At 53.1% G+C, this 24,286-nt stretch overlaps 2 protein-coding genes across 9 annotated transcripts in view; one reads left to right on the forward strand and one right to left on the reverse strand.

Moving 5' to 3' along the window:
* The window catches only part of TG (thyroglobulin), a 253,848-nt gene that overhangs the window by 178,064 nt on the left and 51,498 nt on the right, over window positions 1-24,286 (forward strand). The gene's annotated exons all lie outside the window — the stretch shown is intronic.
* SLA (Src like adaptor) overlaps window positions 1-24,286 on the reverse strand; it is an 89,070-nt gene that overhangs the window by 21,390 nt on the left and 43,394 nt on the right. For 2 of the 8 annotated variants that reach the window (XM_058699136.1, XM_058699130.1), the window contains exons 1-3: window positions 15,846-16,279; window positions 13,844-14,104; window positions 1,097-1,194 (exon numbers count right to left, since the gene is read on the reverse strand). In XM_058699136.1, the coding sequence (XP_058555119.1) occupies window positions 1,097-1,157 (61 nt within the window). In that variant the 5' untranslated portion in view covers window positions 1,158-1,194; window positions 13,844-14,104; window positions 15,846-16,279. Of the gene's footprint in view, window positions 1-1,096; window positions 1,243-6,750; window positions 6,989-13,843; window positions 14,105-14,255; window positions 14,529-15,845; window positions 16,280-16,691; window positions 16,710-24,286 lie in introns of those variants that run through there. The other 6 variants (XM_058699134.1, XM_058699132.1, XM_058699135.1 and 3 more) reach the window with 6 other exon arrangements.

Here is a 24,286-nt window from a genome sequence, read left to right on the forward strand (position 1 = left end):
GCTCACTTGGGAGCATCTGAGGGATCATGAGACCATGTATAACTGGGGTGTCTCCATTTTGGAAGACGTGAAAAGATATCCCCTGTCTGAAGGGGCCACAGAAGTTGTGGAAGGAGAGACAGGGCACCCGGCGCCGTCTGCTCCCGGCAGGCAGGACGGTGGACGTCTGTGCGTGTGATCTTTGCTCGGTGCAGGGTTGTGGGGGACCCGGGGGACCCGGGGCGTTAGCAGAGGGAAACTAAGCCTGAGCGCTGTGCTGTAAGATAGGAGATGGAAATGTCCCAAGGGGACTCACCCTGGGGACACCGATGGATCCCCTGACCTCCTCATCACCCCCTTCCCAAGCCCCTAGAGGACCCACACAGTGCACCACCGCTGCCCCACCCAGAGCCCCGTGGGTTTCACTCCCAGCCTTTGCCTTGTGCTTGCCTTGTAGCTCTCTGACCAATCTCCGAAGGGCTCTGTCGCTTGAAGAGTCCGCCTCGACCTGGCAGCTCCATGGGAACCTGCCTTCTGACATCCCTGTCTGAGCTGTGACATTGTGCCCTCCCCCTAGAACGGGTGGCCCCCTGATCCTACCGGGGGGACACAGGATTCCTTCCTTTCCAGGGAGATTTCCTCGAGCTGTATCTAGCTTCATCGAGTTGCTCTGCAAAAGCATTTGCAGAGCTCTGATAATACTAACCCCATGATCATATCCTATCACGGGCTGGCAGGGTGTGGTAGGCAAGAGCCCACGTTCCAGAATCAGACTGGCCTGGGTTGGAAATCTGAATCTTTGATTAGCTAATTGCATGCCCTCACGAGCCTCAGTTTCCCCACTTGTCAAATAAAGGTGGAACCGGCTGCTCTCGAAGGTCCGTCACACAATGCCAGGGACCCAGCCGTCACCCCGGGCGCCACCGCTCGATCTTTTTCTACACTGTAGTTTTGAAATGTCAGCTACAAGCCAAGCAAGAGAGGCAGGTGCATCGAGCGCCCAGGCGCCCGGTGCCCTGTTTCAACAACCGTCAGCACCCCTGTGGCTCCGTCTTGGCCCCGGCTGTCAAGCGACGGAGTGAAGCATCACACCCGAGACCCAATAAGCCAGACTTACCATCTGGGCTGGGCACGGGCCTCTCGGGGGGTGCCGGGGCGGATCTCATACTGTTTCCCATCGTTCTGTCTCTCCGGGCTGTCGAAGATGCGGGACGCCTGCAGCACGGGGGACACACACAGCAAGTCAGCCACGCGCCGACCCCTCTGGGTGAAGAATGACCCAGTTTAGAGTACATCGTGCATCATTTTTCGGCAGCTCACTTCTCGAGGGGCGGGTGCGTTCACGCGAAGATGAGATTCGTGAATGTTGGTTACATTTGCTCAGCCCTGCTTCTTTTATCAAGGGAATGACAGAGAAAACCACAGAGAGGGAAGTTGCCAGCAAATGCTGTTAGTGGCAGAAGTTTCCATTCCTCCGCACCCTGGCTGTCGGAAAGCAGCCAGCGGTGTCTGTGCAGAGCGAGGGACCTTTCAGATGGGCCTCGGCTTCCCCACTCCCGCCCCCGCCCCCAGCCCTCCCCTCCCCCCATGCACCCGGAGCTCGGGGCGCCCAAAACTCGGGAGGCACCGGCCTTACAATCAAAAGACGGTGAGGAGAGGGTGCTTTCTGCCTCAGTTTTCTCCCACGTGAAGTTTCTCAACATGCTGTAACCAGTGAAGAAGGGAAAGTCGGTAACGATGCTGTGCGATCGCGGCGGGCTTCATGCACACATCGCTACAGGAGACACATACATGTGCCGTGACGTCTGATTATCGTAAAGTCCCCGCACCCGTAACCCCCTTTGTGCAGTGAAGGCAACTGAGTGCCTGAGAGGGTAAGGATCTTGTCTCAGGTCACGTAGCACACGACCCACATTCTGGGTCTGCGCGTGCAAGCTTGGTGACCTTGGGCCTTGACCCTTTCCTGCCTGTTTCGGGGACTAATGATACAACGACATTCGGTTGTGGCTGCAAAGTTAGCAGATAAAGCACAAGGAGCACTTAGAACGTGGCTTAGCATGAAACCCATGTTTGTTATTGCCATCTGCGGGGTACTTTCTGGGTGTCCGTCATGGTAAACCTTCAAATTCTGGGCCCTCGTACAAGCATTTTAGAAGGGAGCTGAGGTGATTACAGAAAACGTGTTTTCCCGGGCTCTTTGAAGCACAGAGAAGAAGGCCCCACCCATGCACAGGAACCATTCTTGTCTCTTGGGGATAAACAGGAGAATCGATGGGGGCAGGTTGCCCCAGCTGGTACCCAGCCCAGCTGGAAACTTAGACTCCACCCCTTTCTTTTTCTGCAGTTTGGGGTCGAGGGTTCTGAGTAGCATGAAAGGGTCCAGATGTCAGCCAACCCAACCCCCAACCCTGGCCTGAAATCCTTCCTCGATGCACTGCAAGTTCAGATTCTAGAAAGCTCTATGTTCACAGCAAGGCTTTCCAGAGATTGAGGGAGGTCCGCATCACTCCCTAATTTAGAGAGGCGGAGGTGGTGAGGTGGGGCAGTGTATTAGGAAATGAGGAAAGCCAAAATTAGTTTTGTTTGGAAGGTAGTGTATTTTAAATATTTACATGAATAGTCCATCGGTCGTAACTCAAATAGTTCAGAGTATATAATTGTGCTCTTTCTGAGATCATTACAAGCTGGCAAGAGCTATGAGCTCATAACGCACCACGGAAAGTGTGGCGGGAAGGGGTCACACATTCAAATGTACGAAGCCCATCTTCTGATCCTCTTTTAGGGATGAGGCCCCTCCGGGCGTGAGTCACTCGTTTCCTCTATCTTGCCACCCCCACACAGCCAAAAGGATGCCTTGGACCCTGGCAGGGCCCTTCCCGCAAGCCAGGCAGGTGTGAACAGCATCCCCTGGCTCCAGGAGGCAGGGACCAGTTGTCTAAGTCCCCAGCTCCTAAACCCTAGTGAAGGCACTCAAGAAAACGTGCTCCTCAAAAGTGCTCGAAAATCCACAGCAGCGGAGCGGCTGGGAGCCTCATTCCCCGCAGCTCGGTGCTGGCCCTGAGACAGCACCCCGAGAAAGGCAGGCCCCGGGGATCCCACCCACCTGGCGGGGAACTCGGGCCGCCTCTGAGGCCCCGCCTTAGACATGTCCAGGGAAGGAGCGAAGCAAGCAGCCTGCGGCTCGGAGGAGAGGCCTGTCCCGCACGAAACCCCGCTCCCGTGTGCCGTGCAAAGACGTCCCACAGAGCCCCCTCCACCTCTGTCCTGCTCCGAGCGCTGTCCTGGAGCCCATCAGCCACCTCAGGCCCCCAGCTTCCCTGGCTGTCATGGCCGAGGCCTGGAGAAGGCTCTCAGGACGGGCTGGGGAGAGGTCGACTCTGACCTGTGTAGGCTAGCCTCGCCCCTGTCTCTCCCATGTGTCCCCACGTCGCAGTGCGTGCTGTCACCAGACCCCCTAGCAGTGCCATTCTGTTCCCCACAGCTGGACACTTGGCATCCAGCACTAAACGCCAGGGGTTGTATCTTTCCCCTTCCCCCACCCCACTTGGGGTGCTATTTCCCGCCCACCAGACATCCCAGCGCCCTCCCCCCTGCCCCACCTTCTCCCTTGGAGCCCCTTTCTGGCGGCAGCCCCCGACCCCCATGTCCCCCTGTCTCCTTCCTTCACACCACAATTCCAGAACGGTCGTGGGGAAAAGACCTTGTCATCTAGCAAAGTGAACTCTGACTTCACTCCCTCCCGACAACTTTGTAATTCTCAAGCATTCGTTGGCAATTTGGGGCAGGGGGGAGGGGGTTCTTGGGATCCAGGACAGGAAAAAGAAAGACTTGAAACTCGCATTTCTCAGGTGGGAAAACTGAGGTCCGTCCAAGAAAAGAAACATACCCAGGGTGGTGACACGAGAAAGGTCGGGTAGGTCCCAGAGGTCTGACACACTCCCTCCGCCCTGCTCCTCCAGCTCTGGTCTCTTCTGTCTTTCAGGTGCACGTGTGCACCAGCCCACTATATCCCGCGCCGTTCAGAAAACCCCAGAAGGTCTCAACAGCCCTTAGTGGTCTTCTTGTGGGCTTCCTGTAGTCTCCAGGAAGGAGTTAACTTATCTGAGAGAGGCTTTTATTTGAGCAGAGTAAAAATGCCCCCAGAGACCGAAAGCCAGAGTCTCCCTAATGAAATGGCTGAGCAATCTGATTTAATCTGTGACAGTTTTATGCAGGGGCTGGAGGTGGGAGAGAGGGTATGAGGCACATAATTGCTTCCAGGAACAACAAAGAAAGGGCAAAAGAGAAATGAGTTAATTAAAATTCGCTCTGAACGTTTGGTTTCTTTCTCCCTTTTCTCTGGGATGTCAGGGATCAGAGCTGGCATTTGCCTCTTACCTTCCCCCTAGTCTTTGGAGCAAAGCTGTTTTCTTTGTGAGAACTTGGGCCTCAGTTGACTCCTCTGGAAAGCGAGATGAGTGAAAAAGATGGTCTCCAAAGACAAACCACGTAGCCCCCCTTTTTAAAGTTTATTTTTTTTAATTTATTTGGAGAGAGAGAGAGTGTGTGTGTGTGTGGGGGGGGGGGCGGGGAGGGAAGAGGCCGAGAGAAAAGGAGGGAGAGAATCCCAAGCAGGCTCTGAGCTATCAGGGCAGAGCCCAAGGCAGAGCTCGGTCCCATGAACTTCGAGATCATGACCTGAGCCAAAATCAAGAGTCAGACACTTAACCCACTGAGCCACCCAGGCGCCCCGCACTTAGCCTCTTTTAATTCTAGGAGTCAAGACTCCATGACTTTTTAAGAACTATTAATAAAAGAACCGTCATCACTTCTCTTATCAAGCTCCATTACAGAATCCTCACCCTGTCTTTATATTCTTCAGGGTCAAGGGAAGGCTGTTCTGTGCTCTGCCTTCTGGTGGGCAGTTAGCAGACACACTGCATTTAATCTCCCAGCATCCCTGGGGCTGGGGGCTGGGGGCTGGGGGCCGTGGGGAGACTTCCTCTTCCACCCTCTCGGGGTGGAGGTCAGCTGGTGAGCTCACCTGTCCACACTCCGGGAGCTAGACGCATGCAGGGCCCGGATGCAGGACGCACACCTACCTCTCCTGACTTTGGCACCGACGGCCTTTCCCAGCGGCCGTGCCACTGCCTTGCTGCACTGGGAGGAAGAAAGATCCCCAAGGACCTCTGGGCAGTGCGGACACACGGCACGGAGAGGTCACACGGCTGCAGGGAGTTGCCCTCGGTCGTGTGGGAGGCAATCGCCAGCTACCCTTCTCTGGCTAGGTTGCTGTTGGACCAGATCAGGGATCCTTTCATTGCGCGTTCTGCATTATCTTATAAATACAGCAGTCAGACTTCTCAGAACCGTCCATTCCCGGATGGCATCCCAGGACAGTTCTCTGTACTTTATCCACTTTGCGCTTCCATTGCCCGGGCCTCACTGTTGGAAAGGACCGTAGCCTGAACCCCTCCCCGCCCCGCCCCCACCTTGGGCGCTGGGGGCAGAGAGTTGAGGAGCCCCAGCCAAAGGAAGTTGGGGCCGGACTCTGTTATAAAACCAGAAACAGCTGGAAAACCTTATCGACAAGGTTTAGTTAGTATAAAAATCTACTTAGGGATGCAGCCTGCCCTTTGACCTTGGAAAATCCCCCCACAAAGCGTGACAGCGTAAACCCACTTGCATGACCAGCTTCTAAGGCGTGGAAGCGTGATGCCACCGGTGGGGAACGTCACCATCCGCTGTACCCTGACCCCGACGACGGCAGAGGTAACCAGAGCCACCACCGCCACCGTGGCGGATCAGATTTTGCTCCGCATTTTCTAGCCGCCATGTCCCAGGTTGCTCCAGAGGTGAGATAAATTCACTTGTCCAAGGCTATACGACTCATAAGAGGGAAGCCTGGGCTTCAAACCAGGTCCGCCAGATCCCAAAAGCTGTGCTCTCACCCTCCGTGAAACGCTGTCTTGCTTTCCTGCCCTCTGGTTCTCAGAAAAGTGATTTTTGAAAGCCATCAAAGTAAACTTCTGGGACCGTAAACTTCTGGGGGAAACTTTAATACAAGGGACAGGGAGGTCCAGAAGGGTCTCTGGGACGTTAGGAGGCAATGTTTGGGAGCCCGTGTCTGGGGATCGGGCAGGGGCGAATCATCCAGGAGAGAGAGGCAGTTAAGGTGTGCTCAGGTCTCAGTACCACCCTTAGGTGGCCTGTGTGGTCAAAAGAGCCAGAGTGAGTCATGTGGAGTGTTTTTCACCCTTTCACAGTATTATTTTAAAGAACTGTTAAATGCTGTAAGGGGGTGGGGGGTACCGAGAAACAAGAAAAACCAGCTGTGCTTATAGTAGCCCGGGGTTGCAAAAAATTCACACACATTTGCAAATACGTGTACAAAAATATTAAAGGAGATGATTTCCAAGATGCTTCCAAGGGCTCTCTCTGGGTGGTGATTTTCTCAGGTAAATGTTATCGATTTCTTATTTACACCTTTCTAAAAACTCCAGGTGTTTCCCCCACAGGCATGGATTGCTTTTATAATCAGAAGCGGAGCTGGGAAAGAATAAGGAATCTCTGAAAGGGTTTTCAAGGCAGGCAACCCTGAGTTCAGATTCCTGCTCCCAACCTACTGGCTGTGTGTCCCTTGCCAAGTTCCCGCACTTCTCTGAGCCTTGAGTTTTAAATCTATAACTTTGGGAGACAAATATATGCCCTGCAGGGTTGTTCTGAGGGTTAAATTACAGATCATACCTAAAGCAGAGATACGTTTGGTAAATCAAACAGCTAAAGACTTACCAAAGCTAGATCCCTTGGTGGTATTGGGTGGCCAGCTAACTCACTGCAAGCTCGAGCGGGTCTCTTCTCCTCCTTGGCCTCAGCGTTTTCAAATACCGTGGGGAAAGCGTCGGGACGGACAATGGCTCATGGCCCTGTTGCCTCAATTGTCCGTCCACTGTGTCCGCCCGCCCGCCCAGTTGACTTGGGGCTTGCTTGGTGCTGCCCGTGGTCTGATGCTGTGCATCAGGAATGAGAGCTGGAACAGGGGCTTAGCATTGGTTGGTTTCCCTGCCAAGGATCTCGCAGGATTTCCGGGGGCACCCCACCACATCCTGACCTCACTCGACAGGTGCATCTGTGCTGTGGCCCACATTGTTCCCTGCTCTCCTCTCAGGGCAGGTGCAGCCACAGCCTGTCCTCCCTATCCCCCAACCCCACCTCGTTCTCCTTTCTTGCATGGTGGAGGAGGGTTGTGGTATGGCCTTGGCTCCTGGGACGCTGGCCAGGACAGGCAGCCAGCTCAGAAAGGTGCTCGAGTGCTCCCTCTTCCTCCTCCTGCCTAACTCAAAACCAGAGCCTTTAAATGGCCACTTGGAGGAGACCTCGGGATCCTCTCATCTAGGATACTCCAAGCCTGTTGGTTGAATCCCGTTTTAAGAGTTTCCCCAGGGGCGCCTGGGTGGCTCAGTCGGTTGGGCATCTGATTCTTGATTTTTTCACAGGTCATGTTTTCACAGTTTGTGGGATAGAGCCCCTTGTCACGCTCTATGCTGTCAGCGTGGATTGGAATTCTCTCTGCCCCTTCCCTGCTCTCTCTCTCTCTCTCTCTCTCTCTCTCTGTGTCTCAGAATAAATAAACTTAAAAAAAAAAGAGCTTCCCCAGAAGCTTAATATGTAAAATAGATAAAAAGCAAGCTGCTGGTTGGGGACTCAGGGTTCAGCACTCTTACCCCTCCAGTCTCTTGATGGGACAACCGAATCTCAGGATATCGTAAAGCACCAATTGAAAAGTGGCAGCTCAGTGCCCTCATATCACAAAGAAAAGGCTCAGAGAGGGCAAGCAACTTGCTCAAAGTCACCTAGGAAGCTTGGACAGGGACCAGAACTCCCTGTCCAGCACTCTGTCCACCATTCTGCCTGACCCACGTGCCCCTGAGCCTGTGTTCTGGCTCCTTCTGCACTTGTGTGCCCAGAAAGGGATCTCATGTATTCTCAGGCCAACAGAGAGCCTCAGCTCCACCCTAAGACTAGGATAACATTTTAGGATGTCATGGGAAGAAGCCAGATTTGGAGCCAGTTGGTGCTGAAGCAGATTTCCGCCTCACCCGTATTACGTCACTAAGCCTCTTTCCATCGCTCGTTTTTATTTTAACAACGGACCTAACAGCCACATCTGCCTTGCTGGGTTTTCACAAGTAAGAATCCGAGAGAGGAGGTATCACGGGCGGCACACATCCTGGGGTCTGTGTGGCTCGCCTCTGCCAACAGTAAAATGCTTCACGGGCAAGGGAGTGTGGTCCGTGTGATGTGGGGTCCGGCATGGAGAGATAGGCAAAGAGTCAATCCCCACGTGGCTTTAGCATCGCATCGAATAAAAAGAAGAAAGTCTCCCCACCATTTGTTTCTTTTCTCCATCAGCTTTTTATACACAGAGGCCGCCAGTATACAGGACCGTTATAAATATATAAAACCCGTTAGCTGACAGCATAAACACTGACATCATAAACACTGAAAAAAGTCCGTCGTAAAGATAATTATTTTGGTATCAGATGACGCAGGTACACAATTACGCAGAACGGAGAAACAGTAAATACGGATAGGCTTTTTTTTTTTTTTCCTTCCAAATACAGATACTTGGGAAATGCACGTTTCCGTAGAAGGAGGGGGGGTGGCCGCAGACTCGCGTACAGATGCTAAAGGTCGCCTGGACACGGGGGCCCAGGGAGGTGAAGCTGGCGATCTCTTACTACACCACATTGCACAGCAGGACTTCGTTTTGCTTTTTATTCACACACACCAATCGACAGGGTGGCTCATAAACTTATCGAACAAGCTGGAAATTGGTATTTTGCTAACGACATCGTTTGCATATGCTGAGCCACCTGCTCCAGGGCCTTCGCCCCTCGCTGTGGATCACTCGTCACAACACAGATGCGGGGGTCCTACCCTCGGGGGTTCTTAGACCTTTCCTCTAGTGGGGCGTGGGCACTGGTCTTTCTCCAGAAACCCCAGGATATTTGCATGTGCTTCTAGGGATGAGAAACACTGAGCTCCTCTTTTTTGTTTGTTTGTTTTTTTAAAACCTCCTCAGGAATCCTGCATTGCTCTTTAAGTGGATTATAATTGTAACAGTTACTTGTGTGATTGTTCAACAATGACCCTAAGTGCTGTAAAGACAGTGGCCAGATCTGATTTTACCCGTGGCTGGAACACAGAAGCTACTCCATAAAACAGAACAGAATAGGTGGAGAGTAGAGGGACAGTATGCCCAGGAGAGAGAGAGAGAGAGAGAGAGAGAGAGAGAGAGAGAGAGAGAATTAGTGGTGTGGTAGTAAATGTTTAACCATCAGTGATGGGCAGAGGGAGGACGATTCTAATCTGTAAGGGTTGCCCAGGAGAGAGAGAGAGAGAGAGAAAGAGAGAGAGAGAGAGAGAGAGAGAGAGAGAGAGAGAGAGAGAATTAGTGGTGTGGTAGTAAATGTTTAACCATCAGTGATGGGCAGAGGGAGGACGATTCTAATCTGTAAGGGTCGCTCACCTCTGGGGTGTAAATATTCCCACCATGGCTGATTCCCGGCTTGCGAGGTGACCTCCCCAGACATGGAGTTAGGAAGAGGTTTGCACAGTGGGCCCTCACAAGCCAGGATGCACTGGTTCCAGGCACCAGTGGAAGGAATCGACTTTCTCCCAACAATCACCCATATCCGGAACAGCTACCCAAAGACATCTCCGTTGCTTTCAAAGAAGAGACACTGATCTCGATGATGACCACCCACTACATGGAGGGTCTGAATCCAGTGTTTGAAGTACAGTGACTCATCTGATACCCCAAAGAGCCCACCATACGTCGTACAGATGAGGAAACAGAGTCTCAGAGAGGTTGAGTAAGGTGCTCAGGGGCACACAGCTCATTCAGTGGCCGGGCCAGCTTTCAAACCCTGATTCTTTTTTTTTTTTTCCCCCAATGTTTACTTATTTTTGAGAGAGAGAGAGACAGAGCGTGAGCGGGGGAAGGGGCAGAGAGAGAGGGAGACACAGGATCCGAAACAGGCTCCAGGCTCCGAGCTGTAAGCACAGAGCCCGACGCGGGGCTCGAACCCACGGACCACGAGATCATGACCTGAGCCGAAGTCGGATGCTTAACCGACTGAGCCACCCAGGCGCCCCAAACCCTGATTCTTTTTACTACCAACCCTGATTCCTTCCACCACCCTCGTCCCAGAACTATACACTTTTAAACCAGCTAACAAACACCCTAAGAGCTAGGATTGCCGGGAGACCAGAGAAGGCACACAGGTCTGGGAGTCGGCACGTCCCCTGCCTGTGTCCTTCAGGCCCCTTGCTTCGACCATTGCGAAGCCACTGCTGCTCCTGGAAGAGCCGGCTGTCGGGCCCTTCCCTCACACCTCTGCCCCTCTGCTCCGAGCCCTGAGGTACTGAGGGGAACTTGGCGACTTTGCGTTAGACTCGTTTGGACGGGTGGGGTGACTCCAGCACGGGCAGAGGGAGCATTAACCCATTTCTCCTCCCTAGTTTTTCCTCATGTGTACTTCCCGTACTTTATGGCTTTGGAACCCACAACGGGCCCGCTAACCTCTCGGAGACGTGGGGTGAACCACTTTCCTTCTTCGGGTATCGGCTTGCTCCCCTGTAAATAGCAGGTAGACCAGAGGGAGGGCTCCGTGTTCCTCACAGATCCGTGCCGTCTCCCCGTGGGCTGAGTGTATGGCAACCGGAGAAAATCCGGAGCCTCCCGTGTGCCGAGGAAGGGTTTTACACGTACCCACCGGACCCCCACGACCGGTCTACGTAGGACGCATCACCGTCACGCCGTGCTTCGTAGAACTAGGGAAACTGAAGCCTGAGCATTTCTAGAACCTGTCAGAGGTCCGTTTGTAAGGGGTGGAGGTAGGATTTGAATCCAGGCGTCTGGCTCCCGAGCAGGGCTCTTAGCTGTGTGCTCGGAGGCATGAGGGAATGGACGGAGGGTCGTATAAAGCTGAATGCATCCTTTTTTTGTCAGGAGGTCGGGAGGCACGTATGTAATAGGTATTCTGTAGGTGGACCCATAGGTGTGTTGATAGAGCCGACACCAAGAATTGGGTCCTGATGCTCTGGGTGCTTGGAGTTTGCATTCAGAGGGTGTTAAGTCCTAAGCGATTGTCCCCGAGACTCGGAGGCCTTGGCTGGGGGCGGGGGGAGGAGTGGGGAAGCTGGCAGGTCCGTACGTTGGGAACAGGCACGGCCACCGCCCAGGTAACGTGAGCATTCAACCGAACCACCGGTCTACCCGCACTCTTTGTCCTGGGCTCTGTTCCCTTCACGGCACACACACCATTCCCTATTTGTTTCTTTAAGTGTGTGTTAGGCACCCCGGCCTCAGGCTGTGAAATTCCTGAGAGCACGACCCACGTCTAGTATATTCCTCGATGAAAAAAACCTTTACCTACCAGGTGCCTGGCACATAGTAAGTGCTTGCTCCATTTGGGTGAGTGACCCAAAGTATTGTCTGTAAAGTGCCTGGCAAGGTACCGGTGGGAGGGGCTGTACTTTTCCCACTTTCTTCTAAGGCTCTCTGGGTCTCTCCGCCTCCCCCCCTGCCGCACCCCAAGCCCTCCAGCCACGGACCCTGCTGCCTGGAGGGCGCCAAGGAGGAAAAGTATGACTTTGCAAAGCTGTTTGACAAGTTTCTGTCTGTAGCTCAGTTACCATAATGAAATAACCCCCTCCCTTGGCGGTTCTCAGATGGGAGGAAGTGGTTGGACCCAGTACTTCTTCGGAGGCCTGGGGAGGTGAGAGGGAGGAAGTCGGTCACATGGTGTGGCCTCGATGCATATTTATTAAGGGGAGGGAGGGCTGGACGGATGGCTAGAGGTACACCCAGGGCCCACCCCCAGCCCGCTGGTCTTGCCTGACTTGCCGGAAAGCCTTAATGAGAATTTTCAGCTCTTAGCCTCTCTCGGAGCCGGGGGAAATAAGTTCTTCCTGAATGTCAAAGGAAAACTTAAAAAACCAGCAGCATCTATTAATGCAGGAAACTGATTAGGGTTCACCGCAGTGGATGCTTCCTAAGTCTTTAAAAAAGACACCCTCCCCTCGGAAATACACTGCCAGCTCTCAAAACTCAAGAGTGGTGAAGTTGGTTTTGTTTTTTTTTTTTCCTTTCTGTTTTAGAGAAATGATTTCAGTTAGCTGCAATTCAAACCTACCCGTGTCTGTTTCAGTTAATCACCTGGAGAAAGATGCAGAAATCAGCATTCAGAGAAATCAAGGAGTATCCTGCTCGGCTGGTCCTACTTAGTACTTAGCATCTTCTTTAGAGGGCCTATAATTTAGACTTCTTACAAACATGCAGGGCTTCTTTTTATGAGGCGGAAAGTAAGACTCAGAGAGGCACAGTGACTGGTTCGGAGTCACACAGCTCATGGGCGGCTGACCCGGAATGTTGACGCAGGTATGGCTGATTCAGTGAGCGGTCTTCCATGGAACCCTTTCCTGCCCTGAGGCTAGATCTGTTTAAAGCACAGAAGTCTAAATAGATTTCTAGTCTGTTAAGTAGGTTTTTAATGTTGCTCTCGTTATACTTCCAGAACACCTTGAGCACGCTTGAATAGCATTCTCCTAACTAGAGAAAGTCACTTGCAAAGGATTTTGCCAGCACTTTGATGAGGGCTTAGCTGCCCAGGTTTGAAAGCGCCATAACCCGCCTTATAGGTTTGCAGCTCAGCGTCTCATAGCAAACCACAGAATGCCAATTTGCAGACTCTGGGATACATATCTCTTAAAGCAAAGAACACTGCCATAATACACAGTTTGGTCCTTCATACACCTGCTGTAGCTGAGACCCTCTTCTTCCCCACCTCAGCCCTTGGAGCCCTTACAGCCTCTTGCCAGCTGTGTGACTTATACGAATTACTCAACCTCTCTGAGCCTTGTCTCATTTGTCAAAAGCAAGTCATAATCATAATCTTGCGGGATTGTTCTGAGGACCGTAGGAAAATAGCTTTTCATGCAGTGCCCCTCCCTGGCCACTCAGTACGGTGGACACCATTCCTTCGCCCCCACATGCATGGTCCCGATGTACGATCTGAGGCCAAAGCCCAGGTCATCTGGCATTAGGCTCTCTGGATGTGTTGGCGCCTAAAAGAATACGGAATGTGCCGCTTTCCTCAGGGAATTCTAGCGCTCCAAAATCTAATTCTAACATTCTGTGTTTTTAGATGTTATATACCTCACATAATTGTTTTTCCTTAATCTTCCCCCTGTCCCCATACACACGCCACCTACTCTGATTGTTATTGGTTATCATTGGCATCTTCCCAAAGATCCACACACCCAAGCCCTTAGAAGCACCTTGGTGAGCAGTCAGCCTACCTGGGCCCCATCATCTTTGCATGTCATGACTCCACGTCGTTTGCATTTATTGAAAACCTACTCTGTGTCTCAAACTGGCCTGGGCACTTTGCATATGTTAGCTCATTTAACATGCCCGATACCTGTTGTATTGGGTACCATTATTCCCACTTTACAGCGGGGAAAACGAAGGCCTGGAGAGGTTCAAGGTCATACAGCTTGAAGACTGATGGCAAACATCAGTTGCCCTTAGTAAGAAGCCTGCTATGTGCCAGGCTGCTGGCCCTTCGCCAGAAAATGCCCTCCGGCAGGAGTGTCCCCGGCCCAAGATCCCCAGCCCCTCTTGCCGTCTGTAATTCTATATCACATGCCCACCAAACGGCTGCCAGGTGCCGGGCACTGTGTTAGGTGTCAGCCTCACTCTCCCTGTTCCCGCAGAGCACTCTTGTGTCTCCAGAAAGTCAGTGCCCCACCAGTTGTGCGTCTGAGGAGTCTGAGGTTTCTCCCCGCCCAGCCCCTGCCCTGTCCCCTAAGATACCTTCAGAAGCTGGGCATGGTCTCCCCTGGGAGCAGCTACGGAGCGACTGCCAGGAGCACCGTCACTGCCTCTCCATCAGCTGCCGCTGCTCCCGCAGAGCGAGCAGGTGGCCAGGCCTCCGCGGGTGTAGAGAAGTCCAAGCTATCAAGAACAGTGGTTGCTAAAGCAGCCACACACTTCCTCTGCTAGAAATGAGGAAGGCGTGGGACTTGCAGAAGGTCAGGTTCCTGTTTTCAGTAACCTCTCTGAGCAGGCTTCTCTCTGTAAGGATAGGGAAGACAGTGGCATTATTATTATTATTATTATTATCATCATCATCAACATCACCATCACCATCATTACAAAGCACTTGGGAACATATGCAGCTTGATTCTAGGGCCTGGGCCGTGCTCAGGCTTTCCGAGGCTGGCACCTTTTTCTCTAATTAAAAGGCAGAGGAGGCTGAGAGGCTGTTCTCACACATCCCTGGAGCCCACTGGGTCCGAGGAGGCTGGGGCTCAGGCCTGCAGCTTCTCCTTTCCTGGTTTCCCAGCTTCCCAGTGATTGCTGCTTCTTTTCTGTCCCTGCAAATGGGCCCTGGACCAGAGCTTCTGTTTAATTGGCAGACTTTTGAAATAGTAGCCACCAATGCCTACTCCAGAAAGTAGCTACCCATCGGCCTTCGGGGCAAGACACGCAGCCCCTTTGCTGTGCCATGACCAGAAGCAGTGAGAAAGGCAATGCAATGTAGTTAGCTTCCCACCCCCCATCCGCCCCGCGCCGCCTACCCCCCCCCCCCACCGCGCGCCCCCCTCCACCACGTTCTAGATTAAAATTGACTAAGAAAACATGGTGACTGAGCACAGTATGTGAGGCTTGGCTGGGTCCTGGATCGAGGGAAAAGACCTCGAAAGAACATTCTTGGGACGGAGGTGGCGGGGGAGGGAGGGTATTCACATAGACACTGCATTGTAGATAATATTGTGTCAGTGTTCATTTCCTTGGGTTTGATAGTGATGTGGTTATGTGAGAAAAACGTGCTGGTTCTCGGGAGATACTCCCTGCTGCATTTGGAGGTCAAGTGTCATAATGTCTGCAACTTTCAAGTGGTTCGCTAAAAGAAAAAGAAAAAGAAAATACAAAAGCAGATAAATATAAAGAAAGAAGAAAACGAGAGAAGCCGAAAGCAAACGTGGAAAAATGTTAACGTTTGCTGGATCCAGGTGATGGGCATATGTGCCTATTTCAACTTTCTGATGGGTTAAAATTCAAATGATGATGATGATGATGATGATGATGATGATGATGATATATAGCTCCCTATTCATAGTATGTGAGTCTTAAGTGGGAAAACTCAGTCACATGGGGGCTAAGGACTTAGTGGCAGGACTTCCCTACTGGAGCTGGGAACACCAGATGACTGTATTGGGGCGACCCTCTGAGAGCCCCAGCCGACCCCCCCACCACGCTTCACAGAGACTCCAGAGCTGAGTGTCCAGTGACTTTCCCAGAATCACACGGCTGGTCCCCAAGCAGAGCCAGGGGCCAGTGTCCAGGGCTGGTGATGAGCCGCCCCAACCCAGCCCTCATTTAGAAACCTCGCACTGTGTAGTTGTCAGAGCTCTCGAGAACATCAGGGCCGTTTCTAAATGAAAAAGGAACTCCGCGCTAGATAGTTGCTTCCTTAGGCAACTTGTGAAAATACCCACTGTCCACAGGGAACCCCAGGAAGGCACAAAGGAAATGGTGAGAAAGATTGAGAACGGGAAGCACAGGCAGGCAGAAACATGCCAAAGTGGAGATTCCCCCCCACCAGCTTCACACAGAGAAGAGGCAGGCTTGGACCGATTGTCAGAAGGCATGAGCTTTGTGGCAACTTAAAAAAAAAATTACCAAGCATGTGAAGGAGACACTGAGTGCATTCCCTCCTGCAGTCATTTATTCAATAAAATTTTACCGGGCCTGTTCCAGGCTCTGGAATTCAGGCAGGTGCAAAACCCGACAGAACCCTCGCAGAGTTTACCTTCTCTGGGGGAGCCATGTGACAAAGACCTGAATACAGCAACCATCAGTGGTGGGGACTGCTGAGAAAATGGGGCGGCCGGTGTGACAGAGGGGCCGGGGCGCGTCACTTCCCACAGGTGGTCAGTGTCCGTGGTCCGCCATTAGCTGAGACCCACAGGAGGAGACAGAGCCAGCCCAGGGCAAGGCCGGCCGTGAGTGGCACGAGGAGCCACTGGCTTGGACAGACTCCGGAGGGTTCGGGGAAGCTCCGAGCCTGATGGCAGAGGCAGGCGACAGACAGACAGCGGACCACAGAGGGGTCTCCATGAAAGCACACAGACCATGGACGGGAGGAGCCCCTGCAGGAGGAGAGGCTCAGAATTTGGAGCCCCTGGGTTGTGGCCAGGGTCACAGTATCGGCTCTGCCTGTTCCCAGTGGGTAACTGGGTGACAGGGGCAGGGAGGGTGCGCCCCTCACTTCCCCCAGCTTTGGTGGTTTGTTATCTCCCTTTCCCTCCTGCGGTAACTGCCAGGAAACAAAGGCGGTTTGAGAACATGTCCCTAAAACTGCCACTGTGCTGCATGGAAGCCGAACTGTGTGGCTCACGCAGCAGGTGTGGAGGAGGGAGAGCCCGGGGCTGGCATCAGCGAGAGCAGGGGTGAAACCAGGGCAGCCGTGCACCCATGTGTGATCTGGGCTAGCGACCCCGACTTGAGGCTCCTGTTTCCACCTTCCCAGAGGGTTCTCCGTCTCGGCACTACGGACGTTCCGGCCGGACCTGTTCTTTGCCGGGTGTGTTAGCAGAGGGCAGGGGGCTTCCCTGGGTACTGTAGGATGTCGAGCAGCATCCTGGCCTCCACTTACCTGATGCTGGCAGCACTGACCCTGCCAAAACGTGCCAGGCATCGTCAGGCGGTGCCCTAGGGAACAGACACCACTGGATCACAGCTATCCCACGGAGGTACTGGGAGCGTTCAGGAAGTCAACCTGCGTGCCGTCCTCTCATGGATCACAAGCGCTGCCCAGCGGTCAGCGGTCGGTTCACATAGACCCAGTCCCGCGGCCGGCCACCCACGATCCCTGCCACGCGTGGCGGAACGGTGGAATGCCACAGGACCCCCTGTGGGGTGGCTTCTACCTGCCCTCCTTCTCCGCCATAATACAGGTGACCTGAGAGGCAGAGCAGGCGTGTGTCCCGGTCCGGGGTCCCCGGAGGCGCCCCGCAGAGGTGCGCGATGCGTGGGCCGCATCCGTACAGAGGGGCTGGTTTGGTAGAGGGAGCAGGCAGGGCGGGGGGTTACAAGACAGGCACCAATGTCGTGTGGCAGGTTCGGCAAGGCTGTCCCTTCAGGGAGCTCACCGCCAACACCCTCATCCCCGTTTCTCCCGGCCCAGCACCACACGGGGTGCGTACCGGATACTTGGGAATTGCCGAGTTCAGCCAACTTCTTGCGTTGCAAGGTCCTTATGCGTAAAACCCGCAGTGGGACCACAGACAGGGAGGGGAGCGTCGGGCGCAGCGTGAGTGAGGCTCCACCCCTCCCTGCACTCAAGGAATTCAGGAGCTAGCCGAAGAAGCAGACACATCGTCAAAACCCCGTGGGGGCAAAAGAAAGATGCCGACAGGGAGGGAGCCAGGAGAGGCCTGGACTCCTGGTTCCATGCGGGAACCTGGCAGCCAGGCGTGGCAGGACCAGATGGGATTCTACCCCAGCAGCCTGGTTTGGTGTTCAAGGTCACTGATGTTCCGAGTCAGCACAAGAAGCAGACATAAAAACACTGGGCAGGAGATGCCTCCACCCAGGACCTCAAGTATAAGTATAGGGTCAGCCCCAGCCAAGTGACAGTATGACAGGAGGCCACACGTTAGGGCTCAGAGAGACACTCAGGTCCATCTGTGTAGAAAGCACCTGACTCCTGGAGGGGTTTGCCAGTTAATTAGCTATTAGGCCGCAGGCCAATGGCCCCAGGCAGATCAGCAAGATGTCCTCATGGGTTGAGGATTGCTCAGTGAAGTGTGGGGCTGCAGTCACCGCCTCACTGAAATGCAACGTTCCACATGTTAACAACTAGCTTTACCCTCTTAACATTGTCCGGAGCCAGGTGTTAACGTTTCCCACTTGGGGAGGGCTGGCAGGCCCTTCAGATTGCAGAGGACCTCTAGGTTCTAGAAAGTTAAGCCGGCTGAGCAACGCGTGGCTGTGGCCAGAGCGCGATGGGAAAGCCCCACGGTTGACAGCTTCGTCCAGCATGATCAGTTTCCTGGTTCTACTCAAAACTGTGTTCCCTTCTTTCCCCATTAGTGTTGGAAAGGCTAGAAGATGAGAAAGGAGACCTCAGGAACTCATAAGCTCCCTCTCAGTGGAGACGGTCAAGTGTAGGCTGGCCCACTTCGTAGGGAAGTTACACGAGCATATTCCCAATGGAAGGCATTGTGCTGGACGCCATGAAACTGTAGAAGGGATTCTCATATTTAAAAGCGTGAAGCCAGATGAACTTCAAGATCCCATGCAAACTAGAAGTTCTCTGAGAGCCAAGTTTATGCCCCTTCTGTAGCTGGATAAGCAACTCAGTCAGTCAGTCATTCAGCAAATATTTGTCGAGCACCTTCTGTGTGTTAGGCACTGCTCTAGGAGCTGAGTTAGAGATGTGAACAGTTGATGGCATAGAAATCACCCAAGGGAAAGGGGACAGTAAGGGGAACTCGCACCTTGGAAGAGAACTTTGAAACGAGCCCAGAATGACAGCAACATGAAGATCAGGAGGAAGGACAGTTGGGGGAAGCACCGGGCAGAGAGTGTGTGCGACGTTCAAGGAGCAGGAAGAAGAGAAAGGGAATTAACATGGGGGGGTTGGTGGGAAAGAGACTCGGATCTTGTTTATGGCCCTTGTTTATTCTTCCTGAGTGGTCTGTATGTCCAGACTTTGCCGGAAGAGACCAAGGTTCCTAGGGTTTAACTTACTTGCCCTACAGCCCCCAGCTGATGAGGGACGCCACCCAGGTCCAGCTCAACAGGCTATGGAGGTGAGCTCACTGTCGCTATTTTGTTGGCCTTGCAGAGGGGCTTCCCGCCCCCCCCCCCGCCCCTGCAAGACCCATCCCAGAGCTCACCTTGTTCATACAGATTTCCAGACCCCCCCCCCCGCCCCCAACCAAAGGTAATTGCTCCCTCCTCAGAACACCCCTTGGAGTTGTACCTGCTCATGGGAATAGGGACACGTGAATATGGGAGTCACGAGCAAGAGAAGGGGGTTCAAGATATTTGAGAGCCGTGTGCCCACGCACAGGTATTACTAATCCCACTGCCTTTCTAGGTCTCAGGGTCCGCAGGAAAATGTGTACAGACTACCTAGCACGGCACGAGGCACACATACGAGTGTCTCCCTTTCCCTTAAAGTGGAGCCTATGCTTGGGAAGGCAGGTGCATGTGTAACACGTGACCTTGGCCCGCCCCCAAAGCGATGACCCATAATTACCTCTCATTAAATGAATAAATAAGGCTATGCACCTGCCTTCTGAACAAAAGCACCTAATTGTGAATATTGGGTCTTCACCTCCGGGGAAGACGGTAAGCCAACCATGGACATCATCTGGGAGAGATCAGACCCTATTGTTTCTCCAGAGATGGCAGTTGCTTTTATTTCTGGAACCATCTCCAAAGCTGGAGAAGTGGTCCATCTCGATGGGCTGAATTCTACAGATGGAGTGAGGCCTGTGTGGCCTCGGAGTCTGTGTGTTTCCCAGAGAGGCCTCTTGACTTGACAGCCTTCTTAGGAAAGAGAAAAGTGAAAGCTTTGTTCTCACCGTGCTTCTCTGCTGGGACGAGTTGCACAAACGTGTTGATTCACTAAAGTTGTTCTCTTTGGTCATTGCTCAACCTAGCCCTCCAGTCCCGCCTTGGGGGAGATGGCACCACTTCCCAGCTCTGTGGAGGGTTGATAAAGAGGCCAACGCATTGCTCAGAGCTCAGGAAGTTCAGTCTTTGCAGCTTGGCCTTCTTTACAAAGTTCCTCTAGGTGCACCGATGTGCAAACCCTTTTATTTCCTAGATCTAACTCGGTCACTCACTTATTTAGATGAGTAATATATTAAATGAATGTTAACCTCGGGTCAGCCATGAGGCTAAGCTCTAGGGGGACAAGGGTGACGGTGACATATGCCCTGCCATCCAGTAGCTCAGCGTGAGTCAAATAGGAGCTGGGAATAAACCACGATGCCAGGGCAGCGTGATGGCGATGACAGAGATGAGGGAACCCAGCGGGAACGGCTGGGGTTTGCAGGCAAGCCAAAGGCTGGACAGAGGGGTGACTTTCAGCTAAACCTTGAACATGAGAGTTGTCCATCAAAACTAGACATTTGGTGGTACAGCCGGGATGTTCATTTTGTGCCTTCTCTCTCTCTCTCTCTCTCTTTTTTTTCACTATGAGATGACTTCAGTCACATCTTTTTCGGAGTTGGAAGCGACTTCCGTATCTTTCGCTCATCTGTCATACTGCCTCCTGTGACCTCCTTGCAGCTGGGACAGGCTGACAAATGGCTTCTCCTCAGATCAGCTCGGTCTCAGTCCTGTTTTGCCCCAGCCTTCCATAGCCCCCCCCCCCCCCCCCATCATCCTTAAGGAGCATTGTGTGGACTCCTCATCTGGTCCTGCCCCAACTTGCCTTCCCAGCTACCTGCCTCTTTCTCTAGTCGCCTGGACAGGCTCTGCTGGGTTTTGCCTCTGAATTTACTCCTGTCGTTCCACTGACCTAGAATGGCTTTCCCCTCACTTTAGGATCTGCCAGAATCAGGGATGAGTCTCCTGTTGGGGCCCCAGCCAACGCTTTGATCCTTTTATCTTACTGAGTCAGAGGCTGGTCAAAGGGCCTGTGTTCCCTTCACTCCCTGCAAAAGGTGGGGCCAGGCCACGTCTCCCCTGCTCTTGTCCTCTGCTCAGAAGTGGGATTCTTTGATTATACAAATGGTCGGGGCCCCAGACTGGCCCATGCCATTCGGCATTGGTGGGGAAGAGGGATGACAACATCTTTGGTACTGTTTGCCTGTAGCTGAGCCTCGACCGGTAGCTATCCCAGAGGCAAGAAGTTTGCCGATCGTTATTGTTCCTAGGAGCAGAGCAGACACTGTGGGTCTATGGCGACGTCCCGGCTGGACTCGCTTGTCCTCAGCCCACTTAGAAAAGGGCCTCTTCCCGTTTTCTAGTATGATCGTCTCCAAACTTTCGGTCGTGCACCCAGACAGTAAGAGTTTTGAGTAAGCACCCCCATATATGCCCATTTAGTCATGAATTATATATGAGATGACACTGCTAATATACACGTTATAAACAGAAAAATATGTGCGAAGTGTTAAGACTAGTTAAATAATATATTCTGGAATTTTCTTTTGGTGCCCCAGCGGACTGGCTTGTGCACTTCCTTCGGGAGACCAGGACTCTAACAGAAACATAAAGGAGACAGGCATCGTTTCTGAGCAAAGAGAGATCTTAACAAGGAATTTTGAAAGGCCACATGTTATCTTTGCCCGTGCAAATATACAGTCCGGCTTCTGGGAGGGGCACCGAAGTCCTTGTGAGCTCTGCTCAAGAACAAAGGCCCGTTCGAGTCTTCCCATGAGAGGGAAGAGTCGGTCGTGCTGCTGCTGGGTGGAGTCAGGCCCCAGGAAGAGAAGTTTTTCAAGGGTCTCTCCTAGAACACCCTCGTTTTCCCATCTCCATGCTGGTCTGACTTTCAAACACTATAGGTTCCATGAAGGCAGGGAGCCACCTGTCTTGTCAGTGATCAGCGCCTGGTACTAGCATCTTCCATAGCCAGAGCAACCTTTACCTATTACTAGAAGGAAGTAAGGGGAGAGGGGAGGGAAAACCGGAGGGAAGGACAGAGGGAGCAGGTGTAACATAAAAAATAATTAAAAAAAACCCCTCCCCTCCCTTACAACTTCCTTAAGGCCTTAATCACTCTGATTCCCGGCAGCATCTGCCGTCCAAAGGGGGCCAGGCGTGGAATTATCCCGATAATAGACTCACAGCATCCGAGCCGTCTGCGTCCCCGGGGAACAGCCGAAATAGCTGGCCGGACATTCAGTGATAAGGCCTCTGCGATCAGCCTCCCCTCGCGAACCGAGTGAGGCCCCTTCACTGCCCTGCCCTGACAGTTTCATCTCCTCAAACATAACAGTGACGAAACTGGCCCAGCCGCCTCTGAATGTGCCTTACTAGCCCCCCGGTGAGGTTAAGATCCGTGACAGAACGATGATGGCTTCCCCTAGCGTCCCCTCCAACGCTCTCATCCTGTGACGCCTTAACGCCTCTGTGCGATGTGCTTTTGTACTCACGACAAGATCCTGCTGCCGTCATCTAAAGCTGAGCAAGCTCGGAGCCGGCCGAGATGTAATTTACGGCGGTGTCATCCATTCATCGGCACCTGGACGCGTGTGAAATTGTTAGCCGGCATCTACTTCGTTGTCCGCTGAGCCACGACTAATTACATGCAGCGGCGTGCGTTGGATGAGGAGGACAGGGAGGGACAGGCGAGCTCGGTGGCTTAAAATATCCTTGGCCGAAGCGAAATTCAACCCCGGAAGGCTTCTTTCGACTGGAGAATATTTCCCTAGTTTTCACTTTAGTTTGAGTAGCAATACCATTATAAATAACAACTACACTCCGGATAGTGCTTTAGCTCACTTCATTTTTGGAAGAACTCTTTTGAAATGTCAATTATGAGCTTAATGATTCTTTTTTTTTTTTAAGTTTATGTATTTTGAGAGAGAGCGAGTGGGGGAGGGGAACAGACAGAGCGGGAGAGAGAGAATCCCAAGCAGGCTCCGCGCGGCCAGCACAGAGCCTGATGCGGGGCTCGAACCCACAAAACCACGACAGCATGACCTGAGCCGAAACCAAGAGTCAGTCACTTAACCAACTGAGCCACCCGGGAGCCGCAGTGATTGCTTCTACTTATAAGAAACCTAACGTATATAACACTTCACATGTTGTCTCATGAATTCACCCCAACAAACGAATGAGGCGAATCCTCTCCTTGCCCTCATTTTGCATGAAGGAAACTGAGGCCCAGGGAACTTAAATCACTCTTCTAAAGACACACAGCGGTGAGTAAGAAGGATTGCTGGACTTGAGCTTGGACTCGCGGACCCCATGGCCCATGCTCTGGATGCTACACCTTGAGACCCAATATGCCCATTTTACAGATGGGGAAACCAAGACCCAGAGAGTAAGGCCACTTGCCAAGTTGTCAGTGCAAGATTCGATACGATTTCTCCAATCCCAATGCCCATGTTCTGTGCAGTTTTCCTATAGCTCTAATAATTTCTATCTGTTTCCACCCGACACATCAGAAGGGGATGATGTTGGAAATAATGTGAAATGGACTCCAGGAGCTCAGCAGGAGCAGGAACTCAGAGGCTTTGCCTATTCAGCTCATAGAGGTGCATCAACACCTTAGCCAGAGTCCCCTGGGAGTGCCTGCCTGGGAAGGTTTGGGGAGTAGGTCTCCTTGAATTGAGGGCCCAGGGGCTGTCAGGGCCACCCTGTGTTCAGGGTGGGGGCTGGGCTCACACCTCACACCCCGCTGGGGCTAATACAAGGCAAAGAAATAGCCACCATAGTGGAAAAGGCTGAGCCCAACCAAACGCAGGAGGCCTCACGGGGCAGGGTTAGCGTGTGAGGCTCAGGCCTGAAGATACGGACACCAGGAAAGGCCAGGACTGAGGGTCTCAGTCCAGCTGGTCAAGCAGACACAGTTTCCCCTCAGGAACCCCAAAGAGCGTGTCCACCGTGACCTCTCCGGTGTGGATGTTGGGTGGGAGCCCCGGACAGCCCGCTTAACCTGCAGCCCATTCCCCCCACCGCTGTGGCCGGCTCAAGGATTCCAACCTGGCACCCGGTTCCAGCACCCTCTAGCTGAATCCCCGGGGACTCCCTGACTCCTCCCTTTGCACATGGCACACGGGAAGGCCTTTCTAGGCCAGTGCCTGGCCTCCTGGTCTTGCTTTTTGTCCAGGTGCCCCTTCTGACAAACACCCCTCCGGGGAGGGGCGAGTACCAGGCCTGTCTCCTTTCTGCTCTTCTCCCACTCTCTGCTTCAGTCACCGCTGATTCCATCCGGACAGCCCAGGTCATGCCCTTTGTGTGCTGTCCTCTGAGGGGCCGCCCTGACCCCCTCGGGCCCAGGAGTCAACCACTCCCTCTCCTGCACTCTCAAGGCCACGGGTGTTCACCAGAACCTCAGACCACACACACAGTGCACGTCTCTAGGGCAGGTGTCCTGAGCCCTTTGTCCTGGTCGGGAGCCGGCCAGTGGCATTTGCTGAAGGAAGGGAAGGGAGAAGAAAGTAAAGGAAGGGCGAAATGGAGAGAGGGAGGCAGTCCGGAGGGGACTGGGAGGAAAAGAGTCACTGGACGTGACTTTCTCACTTCCAGAAGTCTTTGCTAGGTTGCACAATCTTC

Source organism: Neofelis nebulosa, chromosome 14 (genome assembly GCF_028018385.1).
Source record: "Neofelis nebulosa isolate mNeoNeb1 chromosome 14, mNeoNeb1.pri, whole genome shotgun sequence".
Lineage (NCBI taxonomy): Eukaryota > Metazoa > Chordata > Mammalia > Carnivora > Felidae > Neofelis > Neofelis nebulosa.